Source organism: Gymnoscopelus braueri, assembly GCF_963280865.1.
Source record: "Gymnoscopelus braueri genome assembly, chromosome: 11".
In the NCBI taxonomy this organism is placed as follows: Eukaryota; Metazoa; Chordata; class Actinopteri; order Myctophiformes; family Myctophidae; genus Gymnoscopelus; species Gymnoscopelus braueri.
The window spans coordinates 43,670,700-43,688,199 of NC_137613.1; the positions used below are offsets into that span (position 1 = coordinate 43,670,700).

Genomic DNA, 17,500 nt, shown 5'->3' on the forward strand with positions numbered 1-17,500 from the left:
CTCACCACACCGGCCTTCAGTGACACTGACAGCAAGAGGAACAACAGTGAATAGCAGTGATTCTCAACCTGTGGGCTGGGGACCAAAGGTGGGCCGTGAGGATAGTGCAAGTGGTCCCCACATAATTGGGGAAACACTAAGATTTTAGTAATATTATAACGTTAACATTTAAAGACGGGGTGCCGTGATTTTCAGTGACCCCCCCCCTAAAACATAACCATCAGGTATTATTGGTTATACTAGGAGGAAGCTTTTTTTCAAAAAAGTGTACAGAAATTGTTAAAATTATGTTTTTATGTGGACACTCCTCCAGTTCATTAAGTATACCTGGTTCTCACCTTAGCACCTCCTCCACCACCTAGCACCACCCACCTGTCCTAGTCCCTCCTCCTCCTCATGCCCACACCTGTTGTGTTATGATAATGAGGGGGAGGGTATAATTTTACTGTGTCATTAAAGCGCTGTTTTTCTATTGGCACGTTTGACCCTCAAGGTTTCAGCCTCAAAATAGTCAGAGAAGACATAAAACACCATAAAAACACCACCAGGGGGCTTAATGAAGTTCTATCAACCTCATAGACACATGAAAAACAGAAAAGGTGCAAAACCATGGCACCACCTCTTTAAAAAAACAAATTGCAATTGTATGTTTTCTTTAAAACCTTCAAAAATTGCGATACCGATAAATAGGTGTGTTAGTTCCAATGATCCAAGCCGGAACACAACCAATTGATTGATAATTACAAACATGCTCTGAAAATGCACACGGCCCACCCATCTGACCACTTGATACTTCCAAGTTGTCAAAAAGTTTTTGTTCGTTTTATTTTGCCTAATTTGCCCAAGTCCATTTTTCATTTCTTCTTTCCTGAAAACCTTCAAAATATTACTTTAGGCAATTATGCTATGAGGCTAAGAATATGTCACTTACACCCACATACTGTAGTAGTAGTGCGTGTAAACCTCTCAAGTGTAATTATGCCTGAACCAGCTCGCAAGCTACGCATCATTCATTAGAAGTGCCGCAGTGGAAGCTGAACCGTAGTTGAAACATATCGTTCTTACTGAGAGGAGATATTGCTGTGCCGAAGGGAAAAATAAGGGGGAAAAAAGAAATCTCTTAAGCCTTCTCTTCCCAAATGGAGCTGGTGTGGTACTGCAGGCCTTGGGGAAGCGCCGCGGGCACTGCCGGGAGGAATCAAATTAGGATGTGAAATAAGTAGAAATGAATTTCAGAGTCCAGTGGTTATCATAATACCATATGGCTGTGTAGCAGAATTTCTCCGGACATTCAAGACTGAGCTCTTGCATGTTGTTACAGCTTAAATGAATGGCCCACAACAGCTCTTAGCGGCTATGTGATTGTGTTGAATTATAGATGCGCTACAGTAGCTTATTCCACTAGTGGGTGTTATTATGCGTGATGGTGGGGGAAGTGGGGGTTGAAGCACAACATTGCCATCTTGCAGTCAAGCGTCTGAAGCAAGGATTTATTTTGCCTAATGTATACAGTACTTTGTGGCATGACCTCCACTTGTGATGTCACGAGTCTTCATCCATTCTGTACAAACACCTTTCCAGAACTTAATTTTAAGTCAATTATATACAAAATAATAATAAAGAAACTGATAGTTTTGTCTAGTTATGTCATAGTATGTATCTTAACTCTGCCGTGTTTGACGTGTTTTTTTCCAAAGCCCACACCGCCATTACCGTGTTTTTGGAGTTTTTGGTATTGTCAGTGTTTTGCCACTAGATGGCGCAGTTTGCTAACACATGAGTGACCATTTCATCCTCAGACACACAGATTCAGGAGATCACGTGATCACAAGATTTCCTCCTCCTTGTTATTGCATTTGGAAAAAAATCGCCTGTATCTCCCTGGTTTTATTCTGCATTTTTGACGAGACATGCTATATTCAACGGCCTACAACAAGCAAACGGGGTGTCGTGATGACATTTTTGGGGGATCGATCATACTGTAGATAAATATTCTGTGACTAGTAGAAAAGGTAAGGGAAACGAAAAATCGCTGGCAGTGGGTGATTATTTATTAATTTACTCTGGCAGTGAATGAGTTAAATTGTACCTTATCTGTTGCCCTACCTTTAGAGGAGTGCATCACCCCCAAAATGACCTTTGTTCTGTCAGCTACTCAGCCCGTGATGCCTTGAATTCAAGAAGATGTTTTGTTTTTTTCCCAAACGCCTCCACGGTGAAGGAACTGAGAAAATACTTGATGAATTGAAGTTAATAAGGGGATCAACTTCAACAACAGCAAAACTATATATACCAAAAAAAATAAGTTGGTTCGTGTTGAAACTCACACGCACGCCCAGGTGCGCTCCTCGTTCGTGCGGGAGACTGTTTGTGCGTGAGAAATGTTTTAAATAGTAGCAGAAATACACATGCTTTGGAGTATTGCGCACATGACACTTGGATTATACTGTGAGAGTTTATAAGCAGATTCTTTGATATAGTTTCACCAGTTGTTAAACTTGGCCTCCTATTAACTTCAATTCATCAAGCATTTTCTCAGTATGTGGACTCTCTCGCATGCCTCATTAACCGAGGAGTGTGAGAAAAAATAAAATAAAAACGATCACCATGAATTCAAGGCACCATGGGGTGATAAAAGAAAAGAGGAGAAAATATATTTTTGGGATGTCAAATTGTGTATTCCATATCGATCTTTTCTGTGACGCAGGCTTTTGAGCGGTCATCTGTACCAGACAAGACAATATTGACATCGTAATGACTAGATAATTGCACTACTTATGCCTGTAACTAATCTGTATCAATGTAATTAGCCCCAATTGATTGTTTACTTTAGTCCATTCAAAACTGCTTCAAAATGCACGGCTTAGACACCAGGGAACTACACAGTAATTCAAGTTCAATATTTGAGAAAATGAAACACCGCAAAGTATCACTATGTGTATGTCAACCTGCCAGTTCGTTTTGACTACATGTCCTTCCACATGGGGTGGATTGTTGTGGTATGAAGGTGAAGTGGGCAGCCACTGACTTACCGTGCGAATGTCAGGAAGGGATTTTAGCACAGTTTGAGACTCAAATTAGCATAACCTTCTTTCGCAAAAGAGACACTTGGGGCAGTTTGGATCCAAAGCACGTACGAAAGCTTTAAGAAAGCTCACCGAAATGAGCACTTACCAGCCAAAATCTGGAGGATGTAAAATCAGTTAATACACACGGAATGTAGACATACTCATTTGCTATACCAAAGTCTCTCTCTCTCTCACACACACACACACACACACACACACACACACACACACACACACACACACACACACACACACACACACACACACACACACACACACACACACACACACACACACACACACACACACACACACACACACACACAGTATGAGCCTGCTGCTGAGCACCGGACGAGTTCGCTGATGACACAAGGTGATCGAGTCGGGCAAAGGAGCACACTCCCATCTACATGGATGGTGCCGCAGTGGAGAGGGTGAGCGACTTAAAATTATCTCAGGGGACTAAAGAAGTCGGTAGGGGCCCCAAGCAGTGGTGGAAAAAGTACTCAAATGTTTTACTTAAGTAAAAGTATCAATACTGCAATGTAGAAGTACTCTGTTACAAGTAAAAGAAGGTATCACAATGTACTTTAAGTACCAAAAGTAAAAGTACTGAAATGTTTGAAAATAGCAGATCTACAAACTCACAACAATTTTCAAATAGCCGAAGTATAAAATAGGACTAAAGTGGTTCATTTATAATGTAATAATGTACAGTATGTCTGCAAATTAACTAGTAACTAAAGTTTTCAAACAATTGTAGTGGAGTAAAAGTACAATGTTTGCCTCTGAGATGTAGTGAAGTAGAAAGTAGGCAGTGAAGTGAAATTGGAAATACTCAAGCAAAGTACAAATACCTACTTAGTTACTTTCCACCACTGGCCCCAAGGTCCTATGGACCTTCTACAGAGGTACCACCGAGAGCGTCCTGACTGGCTGCATCACTGCCTGGCTGCATCACTGCCTGGTATGAGAACTGTACTGAACTTCACAGAAAAAGCAAAGGTTGTGCCGACTACCAAGCGCATCAGTGGATGTGAGCTTCCCTAAATCCAAGCCATATAAGACCAACGTTGTGTCAGCAGTGCTCGAGCAGACTTATCAAAGATCGTAGCCGTCCCATTCCAACCCACGGCACGGCCTGTTTCAGATTCTACCAAGTGGCCACAGAACCAAGGGCAGTATGCTGCTAAATAGCTTCTTCTCCCGAGCAATCACGCTTATGAACGGAGCCAGAAAAAACACAGATAAGCGTATTAGTATTATTATTATTGCTGCTGACAAAATGTCTGATGCACCAGAACAAAATAATTTACTCTTATATACCCACCCGTAGACAAATGGAACAATAAAGAAGCCTTGAAGCTTGAACCTTGTTCCTCTGCGTGAGGCCATTAGTGACATCCGACTCGAGACGTGGCTGTCTACACCCTCCCCTTAGACCAACACGTGTGGGTTGCCAGTGACAGGGACCAGGTTGTAGTTCATTGAATTGGCATAATGACTATCCTAAACTGGGAGGAAATTGTCGAGGGAAAAGAAAGCGGGAAAAAAAGAAAGAAAAAAAGGATCTCCTTTCAAATGAAAACCGCCAATTAGACGATATGGTGACTATGGCAACCACTGTTAGCGAGATTCTAAACCAGACATTTCTAATTAGCTTTTATTCTTTTTCTCTATTTCTCTTTCTTTCTTTCGCTTTCTTTTTTTCTGTCTTTCTTTCCTTCTCTCCTTCTGTCTTACCTTTCCTTTGTCAGGCTACAATGAACAGCTGTAATTAAGAGAGCATTTTTTTCTCCATGCTAGTCAGTCTGTTAGTCTCCCTTCTAGCTAAACGGGACACCGTTTTTATCTCAAGGTGCGTGTGCGTGAGTGCGTGTGCGTGTGCGTGAGTGTGTGTGTGTGTGCGTGAATGCGTGCACGCGTCAGATCTGGCAAGTCTGTAAAAGTTGAATGTGAGGAGTTTATTAATCCCAGTGAAAACATGCCAGATGTTGTTGTTGCTGATGGGACGCTCGGGGGGGTGGTCTGCGGTGAAAAACGCACATTTTCACCACTGTTTGATCGCATCTTCGAGGAGGTTTGTGACAAAGCCACAAAAAAACACAGCAGCAACAACGACAAAAAAAACACTCTCTCACTAGAAACGTTGGATACTACCCCCCCCCTCCCTTCATTTACCAGTTGGTGCTCATATTTGCCAGCCTACACCACCACAGGCCCGGAGGCCTGCACACAGACAGCACTGTTATCAAAAGGAGGAGAACAAAACACTTGGCTGGGATTTAGTTGTGTGTCAGCTTCTAGTGCCAGCCACCGTATCAGGGGCGCGTGATGCTATCTGTGAGCACTGCAAACACACAGATAACTGGCAGGGCCAGGACTTTTTGGTGGCTTCGCCACCTGTGCTTGTTTATGCACCTACACAGTAAAAAATCCTCAGGGTTAATTTATCCACTTGTAACTCAGTGCAAATCATTTGTACCATGTTCAGAGTTATATTAACAAACGTGCGCCTGAGTCTCTGTGCAGTCTTACGGGGAGATAGCAAAACAGCCACTCCAACTAATCCCCCCGCCCCTTGTGTGAGGTCTGTCTCACACACTCACACACACACACACACACACACACACACACACACACACACACACACACACACACACACACACAGCCCCAAACTCATTAACACACTCCCATTTTAATTTCCGATTCTCAGCTGTAATTTTTTGTTGTCACAGTACATTATTACTTTTTCACTTCAATAACAACAATCAGCCCTCCTTCCTGTGTTTTCATCTTCGCTATCGCCACCATTCTCTACTCTCTCTCTCTCTCTACTCCTTTTGCTTTTTTGTGTTACTATTTTCCCCCAAGATTTGTCCCCTAGAAGTAGCAAAAACATATGCAATTATACTACTAATTCTCAATCATTACTTAAGCAGTGGTTTAACAACCAAGTAGCCAATTACTATGCACCCATCCCTCTAGGTTATGGGAACTAAACAGTCCTTCCTGGTAATGGGCTTAGAATACACACGGCCATTGAGTTATAGGGAATGATGTTGCTTGTAAACATACCTCTTTGCAAGTTGTTTTTACTGATGAAAAGCAGAAACATATTACACCGCATCTTTTCAATGCATGCAAATTGCCAACACTTTGGACTCAAGAAAGTGGAGGGACTGGCACACATTGAAGAAAAAAAAGTGGTTCTTGCCATCGGCAAGCCTCACCGTTGCAGAGTAATTTAGCATGGTATCTCTGTCGCATTCCAGGGCCTATGTCTAGGTCTATGACCTCTGAATCATTCAGTGCCCCCCCCACCCCTTACAGCTCTCCCACTCCTCAGTCAGTCTGTCTCTCTGTCTGTCTGTCATTGAGACTTGAAGAGACTGTGAAGAAATACATTTGTGTTGACTGTCCTACAAACAGGCTTTCACAGTGCATTCGTGAAAAAAGTGTACACATGCACGCACGCACACGCACATGCACACGCACACACACCATGAATATCCATCTCATAGTCTGTATATGTGAGGTTACAGTGCATCAGGTTTATTTGTGTGCGTTTGCGTGTGTGCGTGCATCCATGTGAGCGTGGAAGAATGGATGTTTTGCAGGCTCAAGGACATTTTTTTTTACAAATCAGCATCAACTTAATAGGAAAACACACACAGATGCATTCACATACAGTAAAAGCACCGTTACACAAGCACACACACACACACACACATGCGCGCGCACACACACATACACACACACACAAATTCACGTTTCACCACAAAATCCCTTCAGCTCGGCAGTGGTATTGAACCTAGCTGACTTTTCCATTGAAAATAGCTCACCTCACTGCTGACTGTCCCTGATACTCTTCCAAAGAGGCTATACTGTACCAAACAATAGCAAAAATAAAAAATAAAATAAAACCAGCTCTGACACTTTACTTCTGACACTTTATACTGTACTTCCAAGCTCCCTTTAATATCCAACACCCTTGAGGAACTGTTGTGTGAGTAACTCATCACACACAGTATGGCTGAAGTCAACACAATTCAACTGAAATCACACCCCTGGTTCATCGTCAGTGCTGGACAAAGCACTAAACCCCAGTGCTTGAGTCAAAGTATACGTAGATATACTGGTCAAATATTACTCAACTACTAAGTGAATGTTGCTCTGTCAAATTAGTACTTCAGATAAAGTACTGGAGCACTTGCTTTTAAAAAGTATTACAAAGTACATGCTTTTAAAAATACTCAAATATTCAGAAGTACAAATTACATAGTGCATTTTCTTTTTAATATCAACGCAATGCTGTATGAAAGTTTGACATTTTCCCCCCAATAAATAAAATTATTCAGAATGTTTCTGAAGAATATCAATAACAGTGAAAATAGCAGATCTACACATCACATTTTCACAACGCATCGTAATGTGATGCATTGTGAACTTGACTTGACTATATTTGAAATAGGGCTGTACTTTCTCCCTTTCTAGGAATGAAGTGGAGTAAAAAGTACAATATTTGTCTTTGAAATGTAGAGGAGTGAAAGTCAAGTACAGGCACTCAAAACATGTACAGTAGCCTACTTAACCCTTTAAGACCGGGAACGCATCTGTGTCATTTTAAGATTTCTTTGGCTATTCAAGAATAGCAGATATACAAGCTCATAGCGCGCTAAGCGCGGCAAAAAAAATCCACGATTTCCCCAAAAAATAGCAGATCTACAAGCTCGTATATCTGCTATTTTTGAATAGCCAAAGAAATCTAAAATGACAGAGATGCATTCCCGGCTTGAATGGGTTAAGTACAGTAGCAAATGTACTTTGTTATTGTCCACCGCGGCTCGTTCGTCATCACAAATTATTTTCTCGTGCGGCGCCGATGGCGTCGACAGAGCCCTCGCTTGGTCCCATTACTTGACCTCGGCCCTATTGTATGACACCATCCATCACGTCACCATGCCTTCAGCAGGTGGGTGTATCTGGGACTAACAGTAACAGGAAAACGCTGGGCTTCCGTAGGTGACCGTGTTCCACCGGCTATGAGTCACTGACGTGGGGTCAGTTATCAGTGTGATTCTGGTCTCCTTTGTACGTGCATCCACTGTGTGACAGATAACTCAGGGTTTCCGGATGTATCGTTAGTCACCGCTCTGCGGGAAAAACACGTAGCTGTGTCGTTCAAGCGAAAACAAAATTGGTCGTCCTTCAAACTGTTTATCCAGCCGCTATTGATGGAAGGATGCCACACATCTTTAGATGACGGATAAAGGTATTCTGCGTACTGTACACTAATTCTATTCTATTCATACCATATTTACAGGATTAGGCACAGAGTCGGCAGCTATGGTGAACAGGAGCTTGTGTTTTCACATATACACACACACAGACACACACACACACACAGTGTCTCTCTCTCTCTCTCTCTCTCTCTCTCTCTCTCTCTCTCTCTCTCTCTCTCTCTCTCTCTCTCTCTCTCTCTCTCTCTCTCTCTCTCTCTCTCTCTCTCTCTCTCTCTCTCTCTCTCTCTCTCTCCCCTCTTATATTGCTGAAAGCAATCCATTCCGAGCCATTTGATTGGCTGACTGAATAATTGATGCAAAGCTATTACGGCTGGTATGAACGCCTCTGGCTATTCGTAAGCATTGACACACACACACACACACACACGTGTATGTGTGTGTGCGTGCATGCATGTGTGCATGCATGCATGCGTGCGTGTGTGTAGGTGTATTAGCAGCTTAGCTCTTCTTAGCTTGCCTGACAGTGACAGAGACGTTGCTAATGCTAATCCAATGCTGACATGTTGGCATTTCCTCCATCCTTCCCCGTTTCCTCTCTCCTTCAGTCAGTCATTAAGCCATTAAGTAAAAGTACAAGCTCATTTCGCTCATTTGCACAATACTTCAATATGAGGAAAATTACCGTTATTATTGTTATTAGTATTACTAGGAACTCCACTATGCAAGTCGGGATATGACGCTCCACCCATTGTGCAATACTCCTGTTATTTGATGTATGGTTTCATTTGCTTCCTTCAGAGCTCTCGTACTTTCGGTTCCGTTGCCAGTGTTGGGACTAATGTGTTACTGTAACTCAACTACTTTTTGCGGTAACTCGTTACTTTTAACTTGGACGGCACCTAAGTTATACCCGGGACACACAGACATACATGTGTACATTCGTGAAATAATAGATAATAATAGGTTGTTATTACGGAATCCTAGAAAAACGGTTATTCCACCATCTACAAACAACAAACAGCATAGACATAGAACTACAGTATCTCAAGGTAAACCTTAGCCAACCACTACATGTGAGACCATCTAACGCCTAAACTAGTATGAGGACATTTCACCCCAAATCTATACATTCACTGCATACATTATATAGACAAATAAACACGAAAACCTATCCCACCATCCACAAACACACAGGCCATCTACCACCAGCTACCCCAAGATACAGTACAGTGAGGAAAAACGCTATAAAAGCACTCTCACCACATTTATCAGTATAGAAACCTGTACGAAATACTGCGCGCACACACACAAACACACAAGCTTTACTTGTCTGCTTCGCTTTCTCACACATATGCATAAAAGGCAGGGGCTCTGTCAGTCTGTCTCACACACACACACACACACACACACACACACACACACACACACACACACACACACACACACACACACACACACACACACACACACACACACACACACACACACACACACACAAAGAGTTTCATTCTGAAATGCTATATGTCCAGTCTGGGTCTAACTGGACATGACTGACTCTGGTTTAAATTAATTGTTGAAAAATCCATCCATAGTTTGACTATGTGTTAATATTATCTCAACAGAGGAATTATGACTATTCTGCCGCTTTACAAAGTAGACCACCATCACATTATTTTATGTAAGCTGGTCTCTCCCTCTCTCTTTCGTAGGATCTCATTTGAGAATGAATCTCTTCATATACAGTACACAGTACACACACAACATGTACAGACAGACGGTCCGGTCCGTACCTCTACAGATGGGAGCGGGGAAGTCCCACACGGCCGTGTTCCCGGCGTTGGTGACGCAGGTGAGCGTGGCGTGGCCGTCCAGCACGTAGCCCGGAACGCAGCTGTAGTGCACGCTGTCGCCCACGGCGAAGCGGCCGGCCCCGGTGAGTACCGCCTTGGGTGGAACGCCCGGGTTGCCACAGGATGTGCTGTGGAGTTCTGCGGAGAGTCGAGAGGGAGGGAGAGAGAGAGAGAGAGAGAGAGAGAGAGAGAGAGAGAGAGAGAGAGAGAGAGAGAGAGAGATGGGAGAAATTCAAGGATTCAGTGTTAAATGTGGTAGCATGGTATTTAGAATTTTAGTTTTTGGTATTGGTGGAACAAGATGCAAAACAGACAGTCCCTGTTAGTCCCTCATTAGACAGCTGCCAGCTGACAATAGACTGTCACCACCATGCCAAGGGTTTGCCATGTTTTGTCCCTTTTCCCTTTTGTGTCACCGGCTTCGAATGCTATCAATGCATTGAATGGGAGATTATCACGTTGTATCAGAGCTTTGAATGGGCGAAGTAGGCGACCTACTACCTACCCGCGATTTATCAGACCATTCATTTAGGAGCTACTGACCTACTTGGAGGCGGAGCAGTCCCCACAACAATATTTACGATTCTGTGCCTATCGGTACATAACTCGAACGGCGCTGAGTAGGCACAGGCGAACGTCACACCGTTCAGGACGGCAACTCGGTCGCCTTAGCTCCCTCGGTGGTCCTTCACGGGGTGACAGTTCGCCTGTGACTGCGCGCCTCCGTCATGGTCCGAAACCAAAAGCGAAACCTAAACTGAACTATTAAGTCATGTCAGTTGGTAGGTCAGTATGTCTTGATAACACCCAAATGAATGGTCTGATAAATCGCGGGTAGGTAGTAGGTCGCCTACTTCGCCCATTCAAAGCTCTGATACAACGTGATAATCTCCCATTCAATGCATTGATAGCATTCGAATCAGGTGTTTGTGTTGGTGAATAAACACAGCTTTTGGTTGCACAGTACCATGCCTCTGTATTAACCCATTAAGACCTGAAGCCGCTTCTAACAGTTTTTCGGAAAAAAATATGAAAAATTCATTTTCACGATAAAAAAAAAATTGCAGATCTACAAGCTCATCGCGCTATGAGCTTCCATCCATCCATCCATCTTCAACCGCTTATCCGGAGTCGGGTCGCGGGGGCAACAGTTCCAGCAGAGAGCTCCAGACCTTCCTCTCCTGAGCAACATTAGCAACTTCCTCCTGGGGGATCCCGAGGCGTTCCCAGGCCAGTGTGGAGATGTAATCCGCCCATCTGGTCCTTGGTCTGCCCCGGGGTCTCCTCCCAGTGGGACGTGCAGCGAGGACCTCCCTAGGGAGACGCTCGGGAGGCATCCGTACTAGATGCCCGAACCACCTAAGCTGGCTCCTTTCCAAGCGAAGGAGCAGCGACTCTACTCCGAGTCTCTCCCGGGTGACCGAACTTCTCACCCTATCTCTAAGGGAGATGCCAGCCACCCGTCTGAGAAAACTCATTTCGGCCGCTTGTACCCGCGACCTTATTCTTTCGGTCATGACCCACACTTCATGACCATAGGTGAGAGTAGGAACGAAGATTGCTCGGAAGACCGAGAGCTTTGCCTTCTGGCTCAGCTCTCTTTTCGTCACCACAGTGCGGTACAGCGACTGCAATACCGCTCCTGCTGCTCCGATTCTCCGGCTGATCTCCTGCTCCGTCCTCCCCTCACTCGTGAACAAGACCCCGAGATACTTAAACTCCTTCACCTGGGGCAAAGCCTCATTCCCTACCCGGACTGCACAATCCACCGGTTTCCTGCTGAGAACCATGGCCTCAGATTTGGAGATGCTGATTTTCATCCCAGCCGACGCACACTCGACTGCGAACCGATCCAGTGAGAGCTGAAGGTCCCGGACCGATGGTGCCATCAGGACCACATCATCCGCAAAAAGCAGTGACGCAACCCTTAACTCACCGAACCGTATACCCTCTCCGCCACGACTTCGCCTCGAGATCCTGTCCATGAAAATCACAAACAGGATAGGTGACAAGGCGCAGCCCTGTCTGAGACCAACCCCCACTGGAAAATAATCCGACTTACTGCCGAGCACACGGACACAGCTCTCGCTTTGGGCGTACAGAGATTGGATGGCCCTCAACAAGGTCCCCCTCACCCCATATTCCCGCAGCACCTCCCACAGAAACTCCCGGGGGACCCGGTCATATGCCTTCTCCAAATCCACAAAACACATGTAGACCGGATATGCATACTCCCAGGCCCTCTCCAGGATCCCTGCCAGAGTAAAGAGTTGGTCAGTTGTTCCACGACCAGGACGGAAACCACATTGCTCCTCTTGAATCTGAGGTTCGACTATCGGCCGGACCCTCCTTTCCAGTACCTTGGCATAAACTTTCCCAGGGAGGCTGAGTAATGTGATACCTCTGTAATTGGCACACAACCTCTGGTCCCCCTTTTTGAAAAGTGGGACCACCACCCCAGTCTGCCACTCCCTCGGTACTGTCCCAGACTTCCACGCGATGTTGCAAAGACGTATCAACCAAGACAGCCCCTCAACACCCAGAGCCTTCAGCATTTCTGGACGAATCTCATCAACCCCCGGAGCTTTGCCACTGTGGAGTTGTTTAACTACCTCAGTGACTTCCTTCCGGGAGATTGACGCCGATCCCCCATCATCCTCAGGCTCTGCTCCTGTCAGGGAGGGTGGGTCTGATGTCATTGGGTTTAGGAGTTCCTCAAAGTGTTCCTTCCACCTCCCTACGACTTCCTCACTTGAAGTCAGCAGAGCCCCATCCTTGCTGTATACAGCTTGGATGGTTCCCCGCTTTCCCCTCCTGAGGTGCCGTATGGTCGTCCAGAACAACTTTGGTGCCGCCCGAAAGTCCTTCTCCATGGATTCCCCGAACTCCTCCCACACCCGCTGCTTAGCCTCCGTCACAGCTGTGGCTGCCGCCCTTCGGGCCTGTCGGTACCTTGCAACTGCCTCTGGAGTCCCCTGGGATATCATACCCCGATAGGCCTCCTTCTTCAGTCGGACGGCTTCCCTGACCACCGCTGTCCACCAGGGTGTTCGAGGGTTACCGCCCCTTGAGGCACCTAAGACCTTCTGACCACAGCTCACAGCCGCAGCTTTAGCAATAGAGGCTTTGAACATTGCCCATTCCTGTTCAATGCCCCCAACCTCCACAGGGATGCCAGAGAAGTCCCGCCGGAGGTGGGAGTTAAATTCCTTCCGAACAGAGGTCTCCTCCAAACGTTCCCAGTTCACCCGCACTACACGCTTGGGTTTGCCAGGTCTGTCCAGAGGCTTCCCCCGCCATCTGAACCAACTCACCACCAGATGGTGATCAGTTGACAGTTCCGCCCCTCTCTTCACCCGAGTGTCCAGAACATGCGGCCTCAGATCAGCTGATACGATTACAAAATCGATCATTGATCTTTGGCCTAGGGTACTCTGGTACCAAGTACACTTATGAGCATCCTTATGTTTGAACATGGTGTTTGTTATTGTCAGTCCATGACTAGCACAGAAATCCAATAACAAGCCACCACTCAGGTTCAGATCAGGGAGACCGTTCCTCCCAATCACGCCAGTCCAAGTATCCCCGTCATTGCCCACGTGTGCGTTGAAGTCCCCCAGCAAGACTATGGAATCCCCCACCGGAGCCCCATGCAGGACCCCATGCAGGGTATCCAAAAAGGCCGAATACTCTGAACTCTTGTTTGGCGCGTACGCACAGACAACAGTCAGAGTTTTCCCCCCATCAACCCTTAGGCGGAGGGAGGCGACTCTCTTGTCCACCGGGGTGAACCCCAACGTGATGGCACTCAACCGGGGGCTTGTGAGTATCCCCACACCCGCCTGAGACCTCACACCCTGAGCAACTCCAGAATAAAACAAGGTCCACCCCTTGTCCAGGAGTTTGGTTCCAGAGTCCTTGCTATGTGTGGAGGCAAGCCCCACCAGGTCTAACCGGTAGCGCTCTGCCTCCCGCACCAGCTCAGGCTCCTTCCCCACCAGCGTAGTTACGTTCAAGCTATGAGCTTGTATATCTGCTATTTTTGAATAGCCAAAGAAATCTAAATTGACACAGATGCGTTCCAGGTCTTAATGTGTTAAGTTTCCAGCTGCTAATTGGGCCAGCCTAACAAAAGGCTAATTCATAATCTTTCAGATTCCATCTATAATTCACCCTCAGATCTGAAATGGTTCTGTAAATATAAAAATAATGTGTACATATCAAGTCAGTCCTTCACTTGTCATGTCAAGTCGAAATGATTAAGCCCAAAATCCTTCATGGTATGAAGAATCTATCCGATCTACAAGCTCAGAACACATTGTATTGCCATGCGTTGTTAGCTTGTAGATCTGCTATCTTCACTTTTTGTTTGTTTAAACCAAAAATCTAACTTGGACTACCTTTCAATGTATAAGAATAAAGTATATGAAATGTTTAGAAAATGTGCCCCCAATAAAGACACCAATGTGTCTTTATTTGGGGAAATTGAGAAATTGAGAAAGGTATCACTAAAATGAGTTAAAATGATCCTAGTAAAAGTTAGGTTTTATGTAGGAGACACTGTTAGTACTGTATTGTGTGTCAGTGCAGTGAAAGTAGAAGTACAAATTATGAACCTAATGTTTGGGTGAGTGATATGAAATGTATTTCTTTCATGATATGATTCATATAACCAACGTTCTGTAGGAAGAACAATGGAACCCTTCCCCAAGCCTGCCTCTCTCACACACAGAAGGGAGATTTTTCATCTATATCAGTTGGAGAGAACAAAAGAGTCAAAACCCTATTGTGTCAGCTTTAGGTTAGATTCAAATTTCTTTTTTTGTTCTAAAACAATAGAGAGAAGAGCTACTGTATTAACGTCTTGATGTTTCTGACTGATGAAGGAATATGGCAGAAGACTAGGTGATGAATTCTATATCAGAGCTCACATGTTAAAGATGTTGGTGTTGCATAGCCACCATCAGTGGTGGAAAAAGTACTTAATTTTTTTACTGAAGTAAAAGTATCAAAACTGCAATGTAGAAATACTCTGTTACAAGAAAAAGTCCGGAAATCAACATTTACTTGAGTAAAAGTACAAAAGTATTGGTATCAAAATGTACTTAAAGTACCAAAAGTAGAAAGCTGTCAGGATTGAGTGACCGGAAGGACCCACATGCAGACGAGTAGGAATGCAGGATAAGTATTTATTAAGCCAAACAGGCAGGTTAAAGAAAGAACGGTAAGTTTGCAAGTTCAAAATGGCTAGCTGCCAAACACAGAACTCACTTGACAATGGTCTACGGACCAACAAGAACATCATGCCAACACAGGGTTTAAATAGACAGGGGATTAACTGGACGCAAGTGAACTCAAGAGACAAATCAACACAGGATAGGCTCACAGGCAACGAGCACAGGTGACTAGGGTTACAATAATTACAGGGAGGTGAGACAAGACAGGAAACAGTAAACAAGGCAGACAGGAAACAAAACTACAAAATAAGTGTACAGAAAACCAAGGCAAAAGGCAATAACAGAGAAACAGAATACAATTGGAACAATACCACAGAATAGTGGCCTAACAGGCCTAACGAACAGCCCTAAAGAGTCCAACACCATAAAAGGGCATTGAAGGTCTAAATAATAAAGTCAAAGTCCACGGCCCGAGGAGCGGACCGTGACAGAAAGCACTCATTATTCAGAATGTCCCGCTTCACAAGTTTTCAAATGTATACAAATATTTTTTAAAGGATCTACACCATGAATTTAAAAAAAATATTTAATATTTAATATCATATTGTTTATGTCCCTCAAACATTTTTCAAAAGGTTTGAGCCTAAATCAAGCCTCAGATATACTCATTCCAACTAACTTCTCTCTGGCTTATAAAGCACTTTCACCTGCACTACCACATTGTCCTGTTTGGCACGGGGCGCTATTGAGCCAGTTTGTATGCATGTTATCTTCCGGTTCTGTGTGGAAAAAGAAAAAGAAAAAAAGAAGAAAAAAAACTGAAACTGAAACTGGAACTGGAACTGAAAAAAAGGGATTGTACCGCTAGTGACGTCACTTTCGGGTGCAAATCAGTTTGGTTTGTTTTGAGACCAATTTACAGAAAACCCCAGATATGCTGTGAAAGCCTGAGTGTTCAAACTGGGCTATTTTCTGGGATAGAAGAGAGGTAGGGGAGACCAAAAACACACACAAAATAAGGAAAAGTTAAAATTCATGGTGTAGTCCCTTTAATAGCAGATCTACAAGCTCACATTGTGAGCTTGTAGATCGGCTATTCTCAAATGGCCGAAATGTATATGGGGCTGAAGTGGTTAATTATGTTTTGTAATAATAATCAAAATCTACAAAGTAACTAGTAACTAAAGTTTTCAAATAATTGTAGTGGAGTCAAAGTACAACATTTGCCTTTGAGATGTAGTGGAGTAGAAGTAAAAGTACAGAAAATTGGGAATACTCCAGTAAAGTAATAATACCTCAAAATTGTACTTAAGTACAGTACTTGAGTAAATGTACTTACACCACTGGTCACCATTATGCATTTGTCAGTCTAAGCAAGTGACACCTCACTTTGTAGCTCTGATCCTCTACCGAACTTTTCCAAGTTTCCAACAACTTCTACACTCTCAGAGTTAAATTAACGCTGAGGTTTCTACTGTGCACTGTTCAAAACAGCTCATGAAACAAATAAAAAATAAAACACCAATGTTTCTTTTGTTTTTTTATTATGACTGCAAGCACATTGCCTTCCCAGCTCTGGATATAAAGAGGGATTGTATACAGCTTAATGGTTAACCCCATTATTCCCACTAGACTCATTCATAGCCCTGCGAGTATTGAAGCAAGTCACTCTAACATACTTATATTTTAATATGCATGCACACACACACACACACACACACACACACACACACACACACACACACACACACACACACACACACACACACACACACACACACACACACACACACACACACACACACACACACACACACACACACACACACACACACACACACAGGGAGGGAGTGTATTACTGGCCATAAACCAGCAAGGAGATGGGAGAGGAGGGACTAAGTCTGGTCTTATTGTTTCAGCGTGATTGATACAACTATGAAACTATAGTGACACACAGAGAGGAAGAAGAGCGAGAGAGTCTCCTAAAACTCCGGTCTTATTATCCCCGTGTGATGGATAGAACTATGAAACTAGTCAGACAGAGAGAGAGAGAGAGAGAGAGAGAGAGAGAGGGGGGGTTAAAGAAGAGAGATATAGAGATGGACTGAGAGAACACACAGAGAGAGAGAGAGAGAGAGAGAGAGAGGTGTACAAACAAG

At 44.3% G+C, this 17,500-nt stretch overlaps 1 protein-coding gene across 1 annotated transcript in view; it reads right to left on the reverse strand.

The window, feature by feature from the left end:
- Window positions 1–17,500, reverse strand: part of csmd3b (CUB and Sushi multiple domains 3b) — a 592,566-nt gene that overhangs the window by 362,284 nt on the left and 212,782 nt on the right. The window contains exon 4 of the mRNA XM_080442703.1: window positions 10,105–10,302. Within this exon, the coding sequence (XP_080298829.1) occupies window positions 10,105–10,302 (198 nt within the window). The remainder of the gene's footprint in view (window positions 1–10,104; window positions 10,303–17,500) is intronic.